General features: G+C 38.7%; 1 protein-coding gene across 4 annotated transcripts in view; it reads left to right on the top strand.

Moving 5' to 3' along the window:
• CCDC102B (coiled-coil domain containing 102B) overlaps positions 1 to 20,712 on the top strand; it is a 281,611-nt gene that overhangs the window by 61,271 nt on the left and 199,628 nt on the right. For all 4 annotated transcript variants that reach the window (XM_019987018.2, XM_070778681.1, XM_070778680.1 and 1 more), the window contains exon 5: positions 15,111 to 15,227. In XM_019987018.2, coding sequence (XP_019842577.2) covers positions 15,111 to 15,227 — 117 coding nt within the window. The remainder of the gene's footprint in view (positions 1 to 15,110; positions 15,228 to 20,712) is intronic.

The raw sequence follows: 20,712 nt of genomic DNA, 5'->3' as shown, positions 1-20,712 counted from the left end.
ACCATGATGCTATCAAATGTAGTGTTTTTTACCATTTTAAAAATCCTCTGCTCCATGCATTCATCATTCCTTGCCCCACCCCTTCCAACACCTGGTAACCACTGATATTTTATTGTATCCATAGATTTGCCTTTTCGGAATGTCATAGAGTTGGAATCACACAGTATATAACCTTTTTAGATTGACTTCTTTCATTTAATGATATACTTTCCTCCATGTGTTCTCATGGATTAATAGCTCCTGTCTTTTTAGTACTAAATAATATTCCATTGAAAGGATGTACCAAAGTTTATCAATCACCTGCTGAGGGATATCTTGGTTGCTTCCAAGTTTTAGCAATTATGGACAAGGCTGGTATGAACTTCTATGTCCAGGGTTTTATGTGGTTTTCAACCCCTTTTCCCTGGTAGCTCAGCTGGTAAAGAATCCACCTGCATTGTAGGAGACCCCGATTCGATTCCTGGGTTGGGAATATCCCCTAGAGAAGGGAACAACTACCCACTCCAGTATTCTGGCCTGGAGAATTCCATGGACTGTATTAAATCTGCCTGTGGTGCAGGAGACCCAGGTTCGATCCCTTGGTTGGAAAAATCCCCAGGAGTAGGAAATGGCAACCCACTTCAGTATTCTTGCCTGAAAAATCCCATGGACAGAGTAGCCTGGTAGGGTTGCAAGAGTCGGACAGGACTTAGTGACTAAACCACCACCTCCACAATCCCTTTTCATTTTTCACAAATTTGTTTTTAATTGGAGAATAATTACAATGTTGTGTTGATTTCTGCCATACAACACACATGAATCAGCCATAAGTATACATATATCTCCTCTCTCTGGAACATCCCTCCCACCCCACGCCCCTCATCTCACCCCGCAAGGTCATTTCAGAGTACGGGGCTGAGCTTCCTGTGTTGTACAACAATTTCCCGTTTTTTTTTTTTTTTTTTCCTACAAAAACCCCGTAGCCAAGATCGCTTCAGTCACGTCCAACTCCCTGCAACCCTATGGCCTGTAGCCTGCTAGGCTCCTCTGTCCATGGGGATTGTCCAAGCAAGAATACTGGAGTGGGTTGCCATGCCCTCCTCCATGGTATCGTCCCTACCAAGAATTGAACCTGAGTCTGTTATGTCTATTGTGTTGGCATGCATGTTCTTTACCACTAGTGCCATCTGGGAAGCTATCTTTTTTACCCGTGATAATGTATATATTTCAATGCTATTCTCTCAATTGGTACCCCCTCTCCTTCCACCATTGTGTCCCCTAATTATTACCCCCTGGTAAATGGGTTCCGGTCTTAGATTATTTTCTAGGCCACGGATCACCTTCTAAACAGCAGCGTCTGAATAAGGCATCCTCAGGGCTGTGTCCAGGATAGCAGCTCCAAGTGTGGCACGTTATGTGGGAGGAACTGAGTGTAGCTGCTCAGATGAGAAAGAGCTCTGGACGTGGTGGAGACTCAGAGCATCACACCCTCTTCTTCTAGGCTCTGGTGCATCCTAATTAGTACCAGTAGTTTTAAAGAGAGTGGAGAAATCATAAAGACAGAAGGCTCCATTAGCTGGTATTTTTACAGAGATCATATGGGAGAACTGAAAAGGCGCAGATGACACGCTAGAACAAAGAGTATTCTTTGAAATGCACTTTAAAATGTGTAATTGTCACTTGAGGCAATTTTCTTTTGTAATATAGTTCTGAGGTTGCGATCAAAGCCAATGGAATATATAATTCTATATTCACGTTAACATCATCTAGCATACACAAAAGGAGGTGCTGATGAAATCTCACGAGGGTTCTCACATGGATAATCTGGATATTATAAAAGGAAGAGTAAATAATCTTTTTCTTCAATTGTACCAAGTTAGCAAAATGCAGTAGATTCAACTGAAAATAATTTTTTAAAATATATATGTCTAGGTATCTCTTGAAAGATTTTGATTTAATTGGTTACGAGTGATGATTATCTGTGTATTTAGAAGCTCATTATCCTGCTGCACACCTTGAACTGATATCTGCTGCTCTAAAACATGACCTGGAGAGGAGGGTGGGAAGTGTGGAAATCCCCAAAACCTGCTGTGATAATTTCACATTAAAGCTCAACTTGGCTTGGCCACCACCACGTGCCCATGTATCTGGTCAAACATTATTCTGAGTGTGTCCGTGAGTGTGTTTTGAGATGAAAGTAGCATTTGAATGAGTAGACAGTAAAGCACATTGCCCTTCCTGATGTGGGTGGTCCTCATCTCATAAGTTGAAGGCCTGAATAAACAAAAAGTCTGACCTACATGCAAGTAACAGAGCACACAGACACGTGTCTTGGTCTGTTTCGCTAAAGAACCAAAATACATCAACTTTACCAAAAAATCTATAACCTGACCATATCTTCTCTGCAAGTTCTAGTTTCTTTCTGCTCAATGGTTTTTTTCTCTTTTCCAGTTGTATTAACATAACTGGCATTGAAAGATCTACATGTACTCCTAGTTAGTCACATCAATATAAAAAGAAAGAAATGCTTTATATAGTTTATGACATCTTACTTCTGGCCTATTTTCCATTGTTCTGACTTTTTTTTCACTACATAGATGGTTTTCGCTGATTCTAGATAATGCATTGTTTATACAAAAGCCACAAAGTCCCAAAGAAGAAAACTGATTTTGTCAGCTCTTTCATCATGGGAAAGACTTATACAGATCAGGTTCAAATCTCCAATGATTTTGAAATGCCATATGTTAGGGGAAAGGAAGAACATATTAACAAGTTTCAAGGTACCAAAGTAGTGAAAAATCATGTAAAATGGAATGTTTCCGAGAGTAGTGTAATTATGTTACAAACAGCATCATATGCAAAAGTTCAAGTGCCATTTTAATACTGACAGAGAGAGTTTAAGTATGAAATCTTTGAATTGATTTTGAATCACATTCACAATGATAAATTATCTACAAAGAGAAGTGGATGAGGAGGCTTCTTGATTCTTCCTAAAATAGGGATGCCAAGGAGACAAATTAAAGAGGTGAAAACTTGTACTGTGTTTCAGATTGTTTGATTAAGAATGCTTCTAACATATGCTCTTTGTGACTTAAAATTAAATTACAAGATTTAATTGCTGTAATTCTTTTGATTAATCTTTCCTTTTTACATATTTTGATAGGTTTATTTATATGAATTCAGGCTTACCAGGTGGCTCAGTGGTAAAGAATCCAGCTGCCAATGCAGGAGATGTGGATTCAATACCTGGGTTTGGGAGGATCCTCTGGAGAAGGAAATGGCAACCCATTCCAATATTCTTGTCTGGAGAATCCCATGGACAGAGGAGCCTGGCAGGTTGAAGCCCACTGGGAATCAGATATGACTTAACAACTAAGCAACAACAACAAGAGATATAATTCACATACCATGCAATTCATTGTAAAGAGCATACTACAGCTTGTGCAACTGTCACCATGATCATCATCGGTTGAGAAAGAAACCCTGGATCCTTTAGCCTGCATGTGTGCTTAGTGTTGTCTGACCTTTGTGACCCCATGGACTGTACAAGGCTTCTCTGTCCATGGGATTCTCCAGGCAGGAATACTGGAGTGGGTTGCCATTTCCTTCTCCAGGGGATCTTCCTAACCCAGGGATTGAACCCATGTCTCCTGTGTTGGCAGCCGGATTCTTTACCGTCTATGCCGCCAAGGAAACAGATCTTTCAAGCAGTCACTTGTTAGTTCCCTAAAATCCCCACAGCTTTAGGTAATCACTGACCTAATGTAGTACTGTAGATTTACCCATGCTGGACATCTCGTAGAAGTGCAACTTTAAATGGCTTCTTTCAACTTATGTAGATTTTTAAATTGAGTTTCTATAATCTGCCTTCTTACCAATTATTCCTATGACAACTTAATAAAGAACATAAACATGCTGATTTTTTTTAATGGAAAACTCATTAAATTTTCTAATATTTAGAAAAATTTTCTAATTTTTAGAAAAAAATTAGGAGGCATAATTTTCTGTTTCCCACACATGCTTAGTTGCTCAGTTGTGTCCAACTCTCCGTAATCCCATGGGCCGTAATCCGCCAGGCTCCTCTGGCCATTGGATTCTCCAGGCAAGAACAGTGAAATGGGTTGCCGTTTCCTATTCCACCTGTTTCCCATAAGAAAATGTATTAACATTTAGCTGTTTTATGCATGTCTGAAGCAAGAGGTTAACATTTTTAAATGATATTATTTTTCTAAACAAAAGCTTTGATTTTGACAGATGTTCGGGTGCATATACTTAGTTGCTCAGTCGTGTCCAACTCTTTGGGACGCCATGGACTGTAGCCCATCAGGTTCCTCTGTCCATGGGGAGTCTCCAGGCAAGAATACTGGAGTGGGTTGCCATGCTCTCCTCCAGGGGATCTTCCAGACCCAGGGATTGAAACCAGATCTCCTGAATTGCAGGTGGATTATTTACCATCTGAGCCACTAGGGAAGCCCAAGATTACTGGAGTGGGTAGCCTATCCCTTCTCCAGGGGATCTTCCCCATCCAGGAATTGAACTGGGGTCTCCTGAATTGCAGGCGAATTCTTTACCAGCTGAGCTACCAGGGTCAGATACATAGGTCATCAGATGTATAGGTCATCAGGAGACGGAGACTAAACAGGAAAACAAAGAAAAACATTTCAATTTCTAAAACTTTGCAGAAAAGAAAGATATTCTTTCATTATTACCAAAGTTGGTACTAATTTCTTACTTGGTGAAGTTAAATCACACACTTTAGCCCTAATAAAATATATTCAAACATGAGTATTTGATTTTTCCTAGTCTTCAGTTCAGTTCAGTTCAGTCGCTCAGTCGTGTCTGACTCTTTGCAACCCCATGAATCGAAGCATGCCAGGCCTCCCTGTCCATCACCAACTCCCGGAGTTCACCCAAATTCATGTCCATCGAGTCAGTGATGCCATTCAGCCATCTCATCCTCTGTTGTCCCCTTCTCCTCCTGCCCCCAATCCCTCTCAGCATCAGAGTCTTCTCCAATGAGTCAACTCTTCGCATGAGGTGGCCAAAGTACTGGAGTTTCAGCTTTAGCATCATTCCTTCCAAAGAAATCCCAGGGCTGATCTCCTTCAGAATGGACTGGTTGGATCTCCTTGCAGTCCAAGGGACTCTCAAGAGTCTTCTCTATCACCACAGTTCAAAAGCATCAATTCTTCAGCGCTCAGCTTTCTTCACAGTCCAACTCTCACATCCATACATGACCACAGGAAAAACCATAGCTTTGACTAGACAGACCTTTGTTGGCAAAGTAATGTCTCTGCTTTTGAATATGCTATCTAGGTTGGTCATAACTTTCCTTCCAAGGAGTAAGCATCTTTTAATTTCATGGCTGAAGTCACCATCTGCAGTGATTTTGGAGCCCAAAAAATAAAGTCTGACACTGTTTCCACTGTTTCCCCATCTATTTCCCATGAAGTGATGGGACCGGATGCCATGATCTTCGTTTTCTGAATGTTGAGCTTTAAGCCAACTTTTTCACTCTCCTCTTTCATGTTCATCAAGAGGCTTTTTAGTTCCTCGTCACTTTCTGCCATAAGGGTGGTGTCATCTGCATATCTGAGGTGATTGATATTTCTCCCAGCAATCTTGATTCCAGCTTGTGCTTCTTCCAGCCCAGCGTTTCTCATGATGTACTCTGCATAGAAGTTAAATAAGCAGGGTGACAATATGCAGCCTTGATGTACTCCTTTTCCTAATTGGAACCAGTCTGTTGTTCCATGTCCAGTTATAACTGTTGCTTCCTGACCTGCATACAGATTTCTCAAGAGGCAGGTCAGGTGTTCTGGTATTCCCATCTCTTTCAGAACTTTATACAGTTTATTGTGATCCACCCAGTCAAAGGCTTTGGCATAGTCAATAAAGCAGAAATAGATGTTTTTCTGGAACCCTCTTCCTTTTTCCACGATCCAGCAGATGTTGGCAATTTGATCTCTGGTTCCTCTGCCTTTTCTAAAACCAGCTTGAATATCTGGAAGTTCAAGGCTCAGGTATTGCTGAAGCCTGGCTTGGAGAATTTTGAGCATTACTTTACTAGTGTGAGATGAGTGCCATTGTGTGGTAGTTTGAACATTCTTTGGCATTGCCTTTCTTAGGGATTGGAATGAAAACTGACCTTTTCCAGTCCTGTGGCCACTGCTGAGTTTTCCAAATTTGCTGACATATTGAGTGCAGCACTTTCACAGCATCATCTTTCAGGATTTGAAATAGCTCAACTGGAATTCCATCACCTCCACTAGCTTTGGTCGTAGTGATGCTTTCTAAGGCCTACTTGACTTCACATTCCAGGATGTGGATCTAGGTCAGTGATCACACCATCGTGATTATTTTGGTCGTGAAGATCTTTTATGTACAGTTCCTCTGTGTATTCTTGCCAACTCTTCTTAGTATCTTCTGTTTCTGTTAGGTCCATACCATTTCTGTCCTTTATCAAGCCCATCTTTGCATGAAATGTTCCCTTGGTATCTCTAATTTTCTTGAAGAGACCTCTAGTCTTTCCCATTCTGTTGTTTTCCTCTAGTCTTACACTATGGTAATTATGTGCAGCTTCAGGTAATATTTAATTAAGAATTAAACGATGCTAATCCTTAAAAATCCTGTTTTCTAAAATTAAAAATCTAAAACATGCTTTTGCCTCCCTAAAAACTTTAATGTTCTGTAGTTTCATGTTCTATATACAAAAACAGAAAATACTATAAAGAACCCCAGTGAACCCCATACACTATATTTAGTAATTATTTTCTCATGGCTGGACTTTTTTAAACCTCTATGATCTTCATCCCCATTCCCAATTGCATTATTCCATCTGGAAGCATTTTCACTTATATCTCAAAACATAAGGCCTCTTTTTTTGTTAAACACAGCAATATCATTTTCAAACCTGAGAAATTAACATTACTTTGCTAATATCAAATACTCAGTGTTCAAATGTCCAGTTTTTAAATAAACATCAATTTTATTTTCACGGATGACTCAATTGAATAAAAACTCAAATGAAGCTCAGACATTTTAATTGGATATGTCTTTGTAAGTGTGTTTTAATATGTAGGTTTTTCTTTATATTTCTTTCTCCTTTTTTCCTTTTTATAATTTACTTAAAAAGCCAAGTCACTTATCTTGTAAAGTTTTATTTTGGGGTTTAGAGATTGCATCCTGTGGTGCTATTTAATATGTCTGTCCTCTATATTTCTTATAAAAGGTTGGTTGGATCAATAAGTTTAATGTAAGTAATTGTTTCAGAGTGTTCTCTTAGGTAGTGTATTCTTCCTATAAGAAGAAGGTTTTTGGATGTCCGCATAGCACTAACAAACTGATATGTGATCAACTTTCTCAGGGTTCATATTTAAAAAAGAATAAATAAAACTGATGATAATTCTTATTTCATTTCTATCAATAAGTAATTTCATCCATGGATACACAAATTAATTGGAAAAATGTGTCCATCTCATTAAAAGATGCATTGCCAGTAAATGATTAATTTATATTTAACAATTATGTATCACAATATGTGCTATCTGATCTTATTTTTACAAAACCATGTACCTGAAATAATCTTTAAAATAATTCAATCCAAGATACACTTTTTAACATTTGGAACCTTACAATCGTAATATATGCATACATATTTTATGTACATATTTCTATTGCATCTTATAGAGTAAAAACCTTTTCAAGTATAAACACATGTTACAGTGTGATGACATGAAAGAGAAGGAATAGAAATAAAAGTTTAAGAAATAAAATTAATGATATAATTTTTTTAACAAATGAGAGTGAATATCACATTTATGTAGTTTTTATATGTCATTGCTTGAAGCATTGGAGAAGGAACTGGCAACCCACTCCAGTGCTCTTGCCTGGAAAATCCCATGGACAGAGGAGCCTGGTGGGCTACAGTCCATGGGGTCGCAAAGAGTTGGACATGACTGAGCGACTTCACTGTCACTTTTCACTTTCATGCATTGGAGAAAGAAATGGCAACCCACTCCAGTGTTCTTGCCTGGAGGATCCCAGGGACGGGAGAGCCTGGTGGGCTGCTGTCTATGGGGTTGCACAGAGTCAGACATGACTGAAGCGACTTAGCAGCAGCAGCAGCAGCAGCGTGAAGCATGATACAACCATTTTACTTAAAATGTCAATAGATAAAATTCACCAGAAATTTTATTTTTTGAATCTAAATAAATATAATATTTTAAGACACACTTTAAAAACGTAAAGGATACTTTAGCATGAGAGCAAAAGAGTTTTAAAGACCACTAAAATCAGTGTTTTATTTTGACTTGAAAGATACAGTAAAATTTGTGTTAATGGTAGTTACACATCCTTTAGTCTGTTTACTACCATTTTTTCAGGCTGAGGGAGGGAATTAGGTAAAGTTTACTTAAAAGAATATTTGACTAAGTTTTGAATCTATAAGTGATGACATTTCGGAGGCTTCTCTGTATGCTTATGGTTAATTCAAATTATTTGAAAGAGCTGAACCTTGTTGCTAGCTGTCCCTGGGAGAGTGGCATTTGGAGAGCCTTCTCCTGGTTTTTTTTTCAGTCTTCATTCAGGTTGTCACAATATTCCTTCTGTTTTTTTTTTTTTTTTTTTTTTGGCTTTGAGCATGTAGAATCTTAGCTGCCTGTCCAGAATGGAACCTGTATGCTCTACATTGGAAGGTGAAGTCATAACCCCTGGAGCACCAGGGAGGTGCCTGCGTGGCCTTCTGTTGGGGCAGTCTCCTTCCTACATTCCTCACTTTTCATGAGAATCTGGTATCCTCACCTGCCTAACTGTTAAACACTTGGTCATATATTCTGAACTAGCTGATAGTCAATACTTATCCCCAAAGCCAAATTATAAATGTTATGTATCAACATAAAAGCAATGGGAAGAGCCACAGAAGTGTGTTGACCAAGGTCAATATGATTCTAATAAAAAATGACTCAAAGTTTAGTGTAAAGAAGAAATTGGAAGGCATGGGTGATGAAAAAACGGTTCTGAGTCTGTCACGTAATCCAGAAAGAAATAATCAGATGCCCTAAGCTTGGTGGGGGATGTGCAGAGATGTGGAAAGTTGAGAAATATACAAGTGAAAGAAACCATGATGTTTGGTGATTAACTGAACATTGAATGCGTTTTCCTTCTCCTATATTATCCGATTAAATAAGAAAATATTTTAATTTATGTTACACAATATTTTTGTTTTCTAGACATCCTCCCCAGAAAGATTTTCTACTCTATGCTAATCTAAATGTATTAAAGTAAACATTTACATATAACGTTGCTAATTTTCCAGAAGCAAATTATGGCAGATATTTCTGAAGTCAGAGATGTGATAAGTTGCCTGATTTAACCTTTCACAAATACTGCAGTGTGAAAAGAGGAACTTTGAAGAGGAATTTTGGAATTATATTATGATGCAATTTCAAAAAAAACTATTGCAGCAAGAGACTACACTTAAATGAATTTTACATAAAAGAACATAAACTTGGAAAATGTTTTCTGATGCTGACTCATTCCCTTCATCAGACACCTCCTATTTCTGTCATATCCAATTTAACTAATGTGATATATCATTTGTGGATGACACTCATAATTCTGCTGAATTAATAACTTTTAGCATCTGCCTGTCCATGACTTTTAACTTTTCAGTTGCTACATAGAGATTTTTAGTTATAGCTCCATTAATCCAAAGGTTTCCCAGGTGGTGCCAGTGGTAAAAAATCCACCTGCCAGTGGAGGAGACACAAGAGACGTGGGTTCGATCCCAGTGTCTGGAAAGTTCTCTGGAGTAGGAGATAGCAACCCACTCCAGTATTCTAGCCTGGAAAATTCCATGAACGAGCCTGGTGGGCTACAATCCATGGAGCTGCAGAGACTCGGACAAGACTGAAAGACTAAGCACACACCATTAATTTAAACCTTAAGTTGAAGAGCTAAGTGGCAAAATTAAGGTGGTTTTGAGTTCAAAATATTTTTAAATGATCAAAATAACTCATTTTTTTCTTTACCTATGTTACAAAGATATTTCTAACGTAGCAAGGTGTGGTTGGGGAACTCTGTGACTCTAGAATCTTTTAGAGTAGGAAGGAAACTAGAATTCCATTTTGTTTTCCACTCTTTTCGTTTTCATTATTTGAAACAAGGCTGGGAAGAATTCAGTAATTTGCCCCCAGCAAGAACCTGTTAAAGAAAATAACTCATTGTTTTAATAGGAGGGAGTATAGTTGTTTCATTAATATGCTAATCATTTTTTCTGTTATATTTTAATTGCTTTAGCTCTATAATATTTTATTTATTGTTTTTATTTTCTTTTTTGTTCTTGCTTGTCTGAAGTCTGTAGGAAACATGAAGTCAGAGTGGCTGGTTTAGAATTAGGGGTTGGAATAAATAGAGACCAGAACTGAGGGTTATAGAACTAAGAGGCTAATAAAGATTTTGATTTATACTCTGAATGGATTGGGAAGCCTGAGGAAAGATTTGAATATAGGAATTACATAATTTGACTGACTTTATAAAAAGCTTTATTTGACTGCTGTGTTGAGAAAGAAAATACAGATCCACAAGGAGAAGCAGAGAGTGTGGCAGCTTATTAAAATAACCGAGATCATGGTGGTTGACCAGGGCTGTAGTGGTGAAGTTAGAAAGTGAATGGATTTAGTAAATTATGTAAAGGCTAAGTTTAGCTGATTTGTTTTTAGTCTGAATATGGCACATCAAAGAAAAAATATTAAGCATAAGTGAAATATTTTGGGCTTGATCAAAGGGAAGGATAGAAGTGATTTTTGCTGAGATGGCAAAGACTAGCAGAGGAACAGGGCTTCCCTGGAGGCTCAGCTGGTAAAGAATCCACCTGCAGTGCAGGAGACCCTGGTTCAATTCCTGGGTTGGGAAGATCCCCTGGAGAAGGGATAGGCTACCCACTCCAGTATTCTTGCCCTTCCCTGGAGGCTCAGATGGTAAAGAATTCACTTGCTATGCAGGAGATCTGGGTTCAATCCCTGGGTTGGGAAGATCCTCTGGAGGAGGGCATGGCAACCCACTCCAGTGTTCTTGCCTGGAGAATCACATGGACAGAGGAGCCTGGTGGGCTACAGTTCATGAGGTTGCACGGAGTTGGACATGACTGAGCAACGTTAAGCACAGCACAGCAGAGGAACATTTGAAGGAGAAGTACTTAGTCTTTACAAAATGTTAAGCTTTGGAATCCTATGGAAGTGATAAGTAGAAAGTTGGGTGTGTGAATCAGGAGTTCAGGGGAACACCTTCAGGATGGAACTAGACATTTGGAGGTTGTTAGAGTTCTGATTGACGTGCAGTACCATGAGTGTGCATGAGCTGTCCAAAGGATTGAATGCATCAAGGGAATGGGTACCCTCCAATATTTAACTCTGTTTTATAACTCTTCTAGTAAATTTTATTTGAAGGAAGGATGACTAAGCATATGCTAAAAATGTTGTTTTATTGTTCTTTAAAATTTGAAATAGCTTTGCCCTTAATTTATGAATGTAATATATATTTATAAATATATAAGCCTAGACAGCATATCAAAAAGCAGAGACATTACTTTGTCAACAAAAGTCTGTATAGTCGAAGCTATGGTTTTTCTGGTAGTCATGTATGGGTGTAAGAATTGGACCATAAAGAAGGCTGGGCCTGAAAAATTGATGCTTTCTAATTGTGGTGCTGGAGAAGACTCTTGAGAGTCCTTTGAACTGCAAGATCAAACCAGTCAGTCCTAAAGGAAATCAACCCTGGAAGGACTGATGCTGAAGCTGAAGCTCCAGTGCTTTGACCACCTGATATGAAGAGCTGACTCATTGGAGAGGCATTCTTTCCTGCTGCTGGGAGAGACTGAGGACAAGAGGAGAAGGGGATGGCAGGGGATGAGATGGTTAGATAGCATGACTGACTCAATGGACATGAATCTGAGCAAACTCCAGAAGATAGTGAAGGACAGAGGAGCCTGGCATGCTTTAGTCCATGGGGTTACAAAGAGTTGGACATGAACAATAAAAACAATTATGTATGCATTTTTTCCTCAAGATAGTGATTAAATTTTTAATAAAACATTCTCTTTCATATCTGAAATTGTATCATTTTTCCTGTTTTTTTTTTTTTTTAATCAGACATTCTATTCCTTAGTCCTGGTCACATTTTTTTTAATACTCTTGAGGCTCTACCAATGTCCAGAGATCCTTGATTTTCCACTCACAATGATGAAATAAAATGGAATTATTTTAGGTAATTTATGTGGATTCCCTCTACTGCCATGTATGAAAATGTGTTTTCCTCCCTCTTCTCTCCTTTGAGGGGTTTATTGAAAGTTCTGTTGACAACAGAAGGGCTGATTATTGATCTAGTTCCCTGGGAAGTAATGACCAAGATTTCAGAAGTGAAATGAGGGGCACTCAATTACCAGCATGAGTTAAATTTTATTCTGATGACCAGTCTCAAACCTGTTGCTTGCACTTTGTTATTCTTTTATTAGAAAAATGACCTTTATTTTATTTTGGCCAGCGATTAACGCCACGCTGTCTATTTAACCGACATGAAAGTGGAGAGAAACGTGTGGAGACAGCCGTTTAGTGGACTTTGTTGCATGATGTCCTGTTGCACTCCTGCCTCGCATGGTGCATTTTCCACATTACCAGCACTGAACGTGGAGCCTTTGTGTAGTTGGCAAATCAGCTCCTCCTTTCACTGTGGTCCCTTTCTAGTATGTTGGGGTGTTGGTGTCTTTTGTTATGCTCCTTCTGCTATCTATTTCTATAAGCTTATTGCTTTTCAGAAAATTATTAAGACACTAAGTTTTATAATTATAGATGGAGCATTGGTTTATGATTAATAACTCAGGTAATGAATTTGGCAGGAACATTCTCAAATTTTCTTCCTCCAGTTATTAGCTTTGTGAATTTGGGAATGTTACTTAAGCCTAGTGAAAATATGGTTTATTTTTCTTTAAGGGGTAATAAACAGACCTAACACAAAGGATTACTGTCAGCATTAAGTAAGGAACTATATATCAAGCCTGGTTTCTTGAGATTAGTATATGCTTAATATTACTATTTGGAGTAGGAAATGGCAACCCACTCCAGTATCCTTGCCTGGAGAATTCCATGGACAGAGGAGCCTGATGAGCTGCAGTCCATAGGATCGCAAAGAATTGGACATGACTGAGTGACTAAGCATGCAATATTATTATTAACAATAATAACATGAGTAACATTATTTAAAAATTTTACATAAGTGATATAATTATAGATTTTATATTCTGATTTATTGTCTGGTTGTGTGCCAATTATGTAATTTTAATTCTGGAAATATTTATCTACATAGTATGAAAAAAACATGTTAACAAAACAAAAAGCACATGTGCATATATCCACATATTAAATGTATATCAAATGTTATGATCCTGCTGAAAACTTCTAAGAACGGCTACAGGGGAAAATCATTGTTTGCATTTCTAGGATTTTTCTCATCCTTATGTTTCTTTTTATAGACAATTTTTTTTCCCAGTAGTTGTAGGTTCACAGCAAGATTGAATGGAAGGTGGTGTTGCCTGATAGCTCAGTTGGTAAAGAATCTGCCTGCAATGCAGGAGACCTCAGTTTGATTCCTGGGTCAGGAAGATTCACTGGAGAAGGGATAGGCTACCCGCTCCAGCATTCTTGGGCTTTCCTTGTGGCTCAGCTGGTAAAGAATCCACCTGCAATGGGGAGACCTGGTTTCAGTCCCTGGGTTGGGAAGATCCCCTGGAGAAGGGAAAGGCTGCCCACTCTAGTATTCTGGCCTAGAGAATTTCATGGACTGTGTAGACCATGGTCCATAGGGTTGCAAAGTCACGACTGAGTGACTTTCACTTACACTTACTTACATGTAATTCCCACCCCACATTCATATGTGGCTTCCCCCATTATCAAAATCCTTCACCCCATTTATTCATTTATTGACACACAGTCACCCAAATTACTTAAAGGTTCATTCGGTGTTATACATTCTATTGGTTTAGACAAATATATATCAACATGTTATACATGTATAACTATATGGGCTTCTCTCGTGGATCAGATGTTAAAGAATCTCCCTGCAATGCAGGAGACCCAGGTTTGATTCCTGGATCAGGAAGATCCCCTGGAGAAGGAATGGCAACCCACTCTAGTATTCTTACCTGGAGAATCCCATGGACAGAGGAGTCTGGTGGGCTACAGTCCATGGGATTCAGAGTTGGATAAAACTGAGTGACGTTCACTATTGTAACAACATGTATCCATCATTAGAGTTTATCATACAGAATAATTTCTCTGCCCTAAAAATCCTCTATGCTCCAAGCATTCATCCCTTCCTCCTCCAGTCCCTGGAAACCACTGATCTTTTTACTGTCTCCATAGTTTTGCCTTTTCTAGAATGTCATAAAGATGGAATCTTTATGTATGTAGCCTTTTCAGATAGACTTCTTCCACTTAGTAATATGTGTTAAATTTCCTCCATGTCTCTTCATTTGTCTGACAGCTCTTTTCTCTTTAGTGTTGAATAATATTCCATTGTCTGCATGTGCCAGAGTTTGTTTATATCATTTTCCTGCCATAGTTTTCTATGGCAATTAATTGGCATCTTCTATAGATGTTCTACATATGTCTTACAAACTTGAGTGTCATATAGATGTATTGTTTCCAGTGCCCAAATTTATCTCTGCTACGATCTATGCACTATTTATATTTCATAGAAAATATACATAAGTAGGATTACAAAGAATACTATGGTACTAATATTCAGGACTGAAAGATCAGAATTAATTGGATTAGTTTAGAATCCGGTTGGTCAATTATTAAGAATGTGTGGAGGTAACAGAGATTTGTCTAATTTTCAATTGGTGAATTTAGATTAATGAAGATTTGCTGATTTGCTTTTCCACCAACACAGGATTTTTCAGCTGCAAGTGTAAAGAAGTACACGGTTCAGCTGCAAAACCTATAATAGCAACAACAAAACCTATCAGATTCCACAAAAAAAAAAAAAAAAAAAACTGAAAGCAAAATGAAAGACTAATATGAATAATCCTGGAACCAGCCTTTGTAATTTGTGATTATGAATTTTTCTTTTGGCAGTTTGACATTCTTCATGGTCAACATAAAAATGAAGTGGAAGAAGTATCAGGACTTATAAGGGAAGAGTCAAAATCTCAAAACAGCAATGACAGAGTGGTCTATGAGTTAAGAGCAGAGGTAAGATTTTGGATAGAGTAGTGTACTAAAACATATCTGAAGATTATTAAATGATATGCTGTCCTAAGAAGTAGAACTGGGGAGTCTTAGGTTATTTTATGAAAAAGAATGCTGCTGAAAATAAAAAAAATAATACATCAGTTTGCATGTGATTTACTTATTTATTTGGCCACAGTGCAAGGCATACGGGATCTTAAGTTCACTGTCCAGGGATCAAACCCATGCCGTCTGCAGTGGAATCACAGAGTCTTAACCACTGGACCACCAGGGAAGTCTGGTGATTTAAAATGTGATTTAAAATACTGTGAAATCATGTTGGTCCAACACTATGTCTGAATTATCCGAACGTTACAAAGACATTATTTGACTGAAAAAAGCACCCGATAGCTGATACATTTTACTGTAAATAAACACATTAAAATGTTGATTAGCTGCCTGGGATCTGATATGTTAAGATATTATCTGGAATAATGACATACAAGTTTTGTTGCATGTAGTTCTTGGTTGAATTTCACGTGGCCTTTGCCTAGCTGTAGGCAGAACAATGTCATTTTGGTTAGTTAATCCATTTCTTAGATATACCAAGAAAAATAGTGGAAATATCTATATTCCACTCCCACACCAACAACAACAAATTAATTTTCAGATGATACACTGTTTTATTAGCCTTGTTGATAAAGAAGGAATTATCCTTAGAGATAGGAGGGGAGAATAAATTGTTTGTGCTTTATAGAACACTGTGTTAGTGCATTAAAAGTGGGAAATCATAAATTATTTATTTTGTAACAGGTAATTCTGGAAGATGTCTTAGATACAAATGTGTAGGAACAATTCAGGAAATGGAATTAAGCAAGTGAAAAATAGACTGGGAGGAAAGTAATTTGTATTAGAAGATTTCTCCCTTATAAATTTCTGTCAAGACTGAATTCACACCACAGTGCTTTATATCAGGTAATATAGCACAATGGAAAATGCATAGATTTTGGAGCAAAAATGGCTCCATCACTTACTGATTAGTTTATCCTGGTCCATTGCTTAAGCCTCTGAGTCTCAGTTTACAGGTTGTATGGAAGTAAGAGGAAATACTGGGTACCACACAGGATTTTTCAAAAGATTACACGCTGCAGGGGAAAAGTGTTGGAGGCAGAGTGCTTTACTGTTGGGAATTAGCTGAGGTAGTTAGCTCTGCCTGAGATTAGTTTTTCCCTTGTCACCTCTTCTGAGTCATATAAGGAGTGTTGGGTGAGGCAGGGCATATGGAGACACCCTGATGAGAAAGACCGACCTGTTGAAAACATCTCTTCCTAACAGTTACGTCAAAGGGAAAAACAAATGATGGCTCTTTCAACTTTTGTTTTCTAAGAGGAACCAAACCATCAGGGTAGATACCGCTTCTTGGACCTGAGATCTGAGAAGCATCTTTGACGAGGTACTGAACATCACGTAGAATACAGGCTTATTTAGGAGTTAGAGACAAATGCATGGAAGTCACATATGGGTATTCTTACTCTCCTCAAAAGCTGGCAATTTTGTCTTAGATCCTCATTTTCAGGGTATTTGGGGAACCATAGCAATACAGGATCTCTGATGCGCAACTTTTTTAGTTTGGTGTAATAGAAAGTTCCGAGACTCATTTGAGGAAACCATTTCACCTCCATAGAGCTCAATTATGTATCTTAAATTCTATACAGTTTGCCCATCTAAAGACACTTTCCCACAAGACATTCAAGCACTGTGAGACATAATTTTGCTATTTTGAAATTCTTAGTGAAGCTCTTAATGCTGAAAGCTAATGTAGACATGAATTGGCTATGTCTTTGGCTGTGTGCACTTGAATGCTATATTCAGCTGAATTAAACTGAAGAAAGAAGACTTTTTTCAAAAGAAAACAAATATTGGGAGAAATTCTTAGAGGAACAGTGAGCCCCTGTGTGTGTGTTGTGTAGGTGGGTATATGTGCTCATTTGAATTTTAAACCAGGATAGAAGCTGTGATCTTGTTTTTGAAAAGAAGACATAACCATTGCATTGGTTCACTTTTTACACTGGTTATATTTAGGTCTTAAGATCATATCATGACTTTTTATGTTTGTATAAAAGTCATTGGGTGATTATACTGTAATTTAATATAATCTATTTTTTAAAATCTGCTTACTTTTATTATTAGATATATAAATCTGCCAGCAATGTGGGAGACCTGAGTTTAGTTGCTGGGTTGGGAAGATCCCCTGGAGAAGGGAAAGTCTACCCACTCCAGTATTCTTGCCTGGATAATTCTGTGGACAGAGGAGCCTGTCTGTGGTCCATGGGGTCTCAAAGAGTGAGACACGACTGAGAGCCTGACACTTTCACTTTCACATGTAATCAACACTGCAGTAAATATGCATGGGTAGACACATCTTTAGACATTCAAAAAATGGCTTAGGTTAAATTCCTAGAAATAGACTTTTTCAAAAGAATGTTTATTTTTTTCAGTATTTTATACACACTGCCAAATTGTCCATTAGAAAATTATATCAATTTATATTTGTACTCACCTGCAATGTATAAGTATGTTCACTGTATAGCCAACAATATATATTATTGTTTTTTAATACTTCCCTAGTTGATAGGCCAAAAAGATCATTTTAATTTGTATTTTATTGAACTAAATACACACTTCTAGTTGTTTGTTCATTTTTATTGGTATAATGTTTATTGTAATAGCTACCATTTGCTGAGAACTTACTGCATACATCAATATATACTGCTGGGTTGTTGAAATATAAAATCTTATTTCATATTTTAACACTTTTAGGTTCTGTGTATTCTTAGCTGCTTTTAATGGAAAGCATCCTAGAGAACTTAACCTTGCTCAAGGTTACAAAGACAACTTCAAATGTTATTGAGATCATCTTTTACCTCTGTTCTCCTTTAGTTCCAATTTCTCAGGAACGCACACTCAGGTCAGATTTTCAGCAGGTTAGGAGCTTAGTTAGCAAAGGTTACCAGCTCTGAGTTAAATCCTGAAGCCATGTGTTAGCAGCAGCCAGTAACTGACATTGCTACCTTGGTTTCTCCTCTTCTTGTGGATTTACTAAAGCAATGACTCTGGAAATATGATTGATTTTAATTGTTGGAATTAAAAAATAGTGTTTTCACATCAGACATCATGATTTTCTAACCATTGATGATTCTTATGTATCATGGACACCTTTTTTGAAACTGTTTGTTGCTAATACCCAACAATTTGATAACAATATTGTTCTCACCTATTGTTAGTCACTGAGTCGTGTCTGAGTCTTTGCAACCCCGTTAACTGCAGCACACCAGGCTTCTCTGTCCATCACTATCTCCCTGAGTTTGCTCAAACTCATGCCCATTGAGTCAGAGATTGCTGTTGTTCAGTCATTCCGTCGTGTCCAACTCTTTGAGGAGTGTGTTTTGCTTGTCTTTCAATCTGCCCAGCCTCTTTCAGAAGTAGTTTAATGACGATCTTGGAAATTGGATTGGTCAAAGAAATTTAAAATGCAGCCCTGAGTTAAAAAAAGGCTCCATAGTATTTAAAACATTGACTTTTCTGGTCAGCGTGTGATGAGGTGAATTCTCTAAGCATGGAGTCATTTGATAAATAAATGTTAACATGTGCATGTGTGGATGTGTTAATGGGGCTTCTCTGGTGGCTCACACAGTAAGGAATCTGCCTGCAGTGCAGGAGACCTGGGTTCAATCCCTGGGTCAATGAGATCCCCTGGAGAAAGGAGTGGCTACCCACTCCAGGATTCTTGCCTGGAGAGTTGCATGGACAGAGGAGCCTCGCGGGCTACCATAGGGTCACAAAGAGTAGGACACGACTGAGAGACTAACACCACCATGCATATATGCATATGCATAACCAATGCATTTCATTTTTTCTCCACATTTAAGATCAAGATCCCTTGAACTAGAAAGGAGAGTTTATTTAGAATGGACATGGACTGGCATTCCGAGTGAAGAAATCATTACTTCTTTCTACAACCTAGCTCTTGCTCGAAAGCAAACTCATAATCAGGAAACACTCGCATTACATTTTTTAGGCCAAATTTTTGGGTTATTTTCCAAGAGAAAATAATTAGTTTATCTTGTATTATTCAAAAAAAATGTATCACTTACAATTCAGTTTCAAATTTTCAGGAGTTCTGATTTCATATTTCTTTTCTGTGGTTTGCTGTTTTTTCTTCTCACCTATTCACACATTTACATCTTATTCCTGTTTCATCTCAGAAAGATTAAGTCGATATGCTTTTCCCTTAGTTGTTGTAGTTTAGTCGCTCGGTCGTGTCCAACTCTTTTGTGACCCCAGGAACTGTAACCTGCCAGGCTCCTCTGTCCATGGAATTTCCCAGCAAGGACACTGGAATGGGTTGGCATTTCCCACTCCAGGGGGTCTTCCCATACTTTTCCCCACTTTACTCAGTGAGTCACAGAGAAACTCTGAACACTATATGTGAATCAAACATAAAGGACTCTCCCTGTTGAAGAGAAGTGGCCTTCCGCCAGGTACCTGGGAACCTAAGAAATGACATGAGGTGAGTTCCCTGATTTTCTTTTCCCTGCATATATCCCACGGAGAAGGCGATGGCACCCCACTCCAGTACTCTTGCCTGGAAAATCCCATGGATGGAGGAGCCAGGTGGGCTGCAGTCCATGGGGTCGCTAAGAGTCGGAGACGAGTGAGCGACTTCACTTTCACTTTTCACTTTCATGCATTGGAGAAGGAAATGGCAACCCACTCTAGTGTTCTTGCCTGGAGAATCCCAGGGACGGGGGAGCCTGTTGGGCTGCCGTCTATGGGGTCGCACAGAGTCGGACACGACTGAAGTGACTCAGCAGCAGCAGCAGCAGCAGCAGCAGCAGCAGCATATATCCCAGAATTGGAGCTGAAGAGGCCAGAAACCTGGAAATACAATAGAATCAGATGAAAACAAAACACAACTGAAATCCGTTTGCTTTAATCGAAGGACCAGGGAATGGCCAGCTTAGCAAGACAGGAAACGTCTGGACGAGAAATGTTCTAACCCACCAAATAACTACAGAGAACAGTGGTGCTCCACCTCAACTCCCGTTAATGAAGCTGACCAGGGAGCCTACACTTCCACTCTTGCAAGGCAGTAGAAAGTTGCTCAGTCCTTTCTTCTGAAGTGGTGGCATCAAAGACTGAGTTGGAGCCAGGGTCTCATCCCCGTTGGGCAGTAATGAGACCCCCAGACGTTTTCCTTGGTGTCAGTGAAAATCAGGTGGGGAGCCTGTATTTCACCTCCACCCTCTGCCCCTAACAAGGTCTAGTAGAAGCGGGGACTCCATCCCCCTCCAGCAGGGGGCATCCCCACCCAGGTATCAGTGGGGGTTTGTGGGGAACCTGGACTTGTACCTTCATCTGGAAGTAATGAGTTAGTGCTGTCTCTTTACCTTTCAGAATGGTGTGTCAGAGGGACCCACCTATGTTTAGATAAAATAGAGTCTCATAA

Source organism: Bos indicus, chromosome 24 (assembly GCF_029378745.1).
Source record: "Bos indicus isolate NIAB-ARS_2022 breed Sahiwal x Tharparkar chromosome 24, NIAB-ARS_B.indTharparkar_mat_pri_1.0, whole genome shotgun sequence".
Taxonomy (NCBI): Eukaryota; Metazoa; Chordata; class Mammalia; order Artiodactyla; family Bovidae; genus Bos; species Bos indicus.
This window is presented reverse-complemented; position numbering and strand designations above follow the sequence as displayed.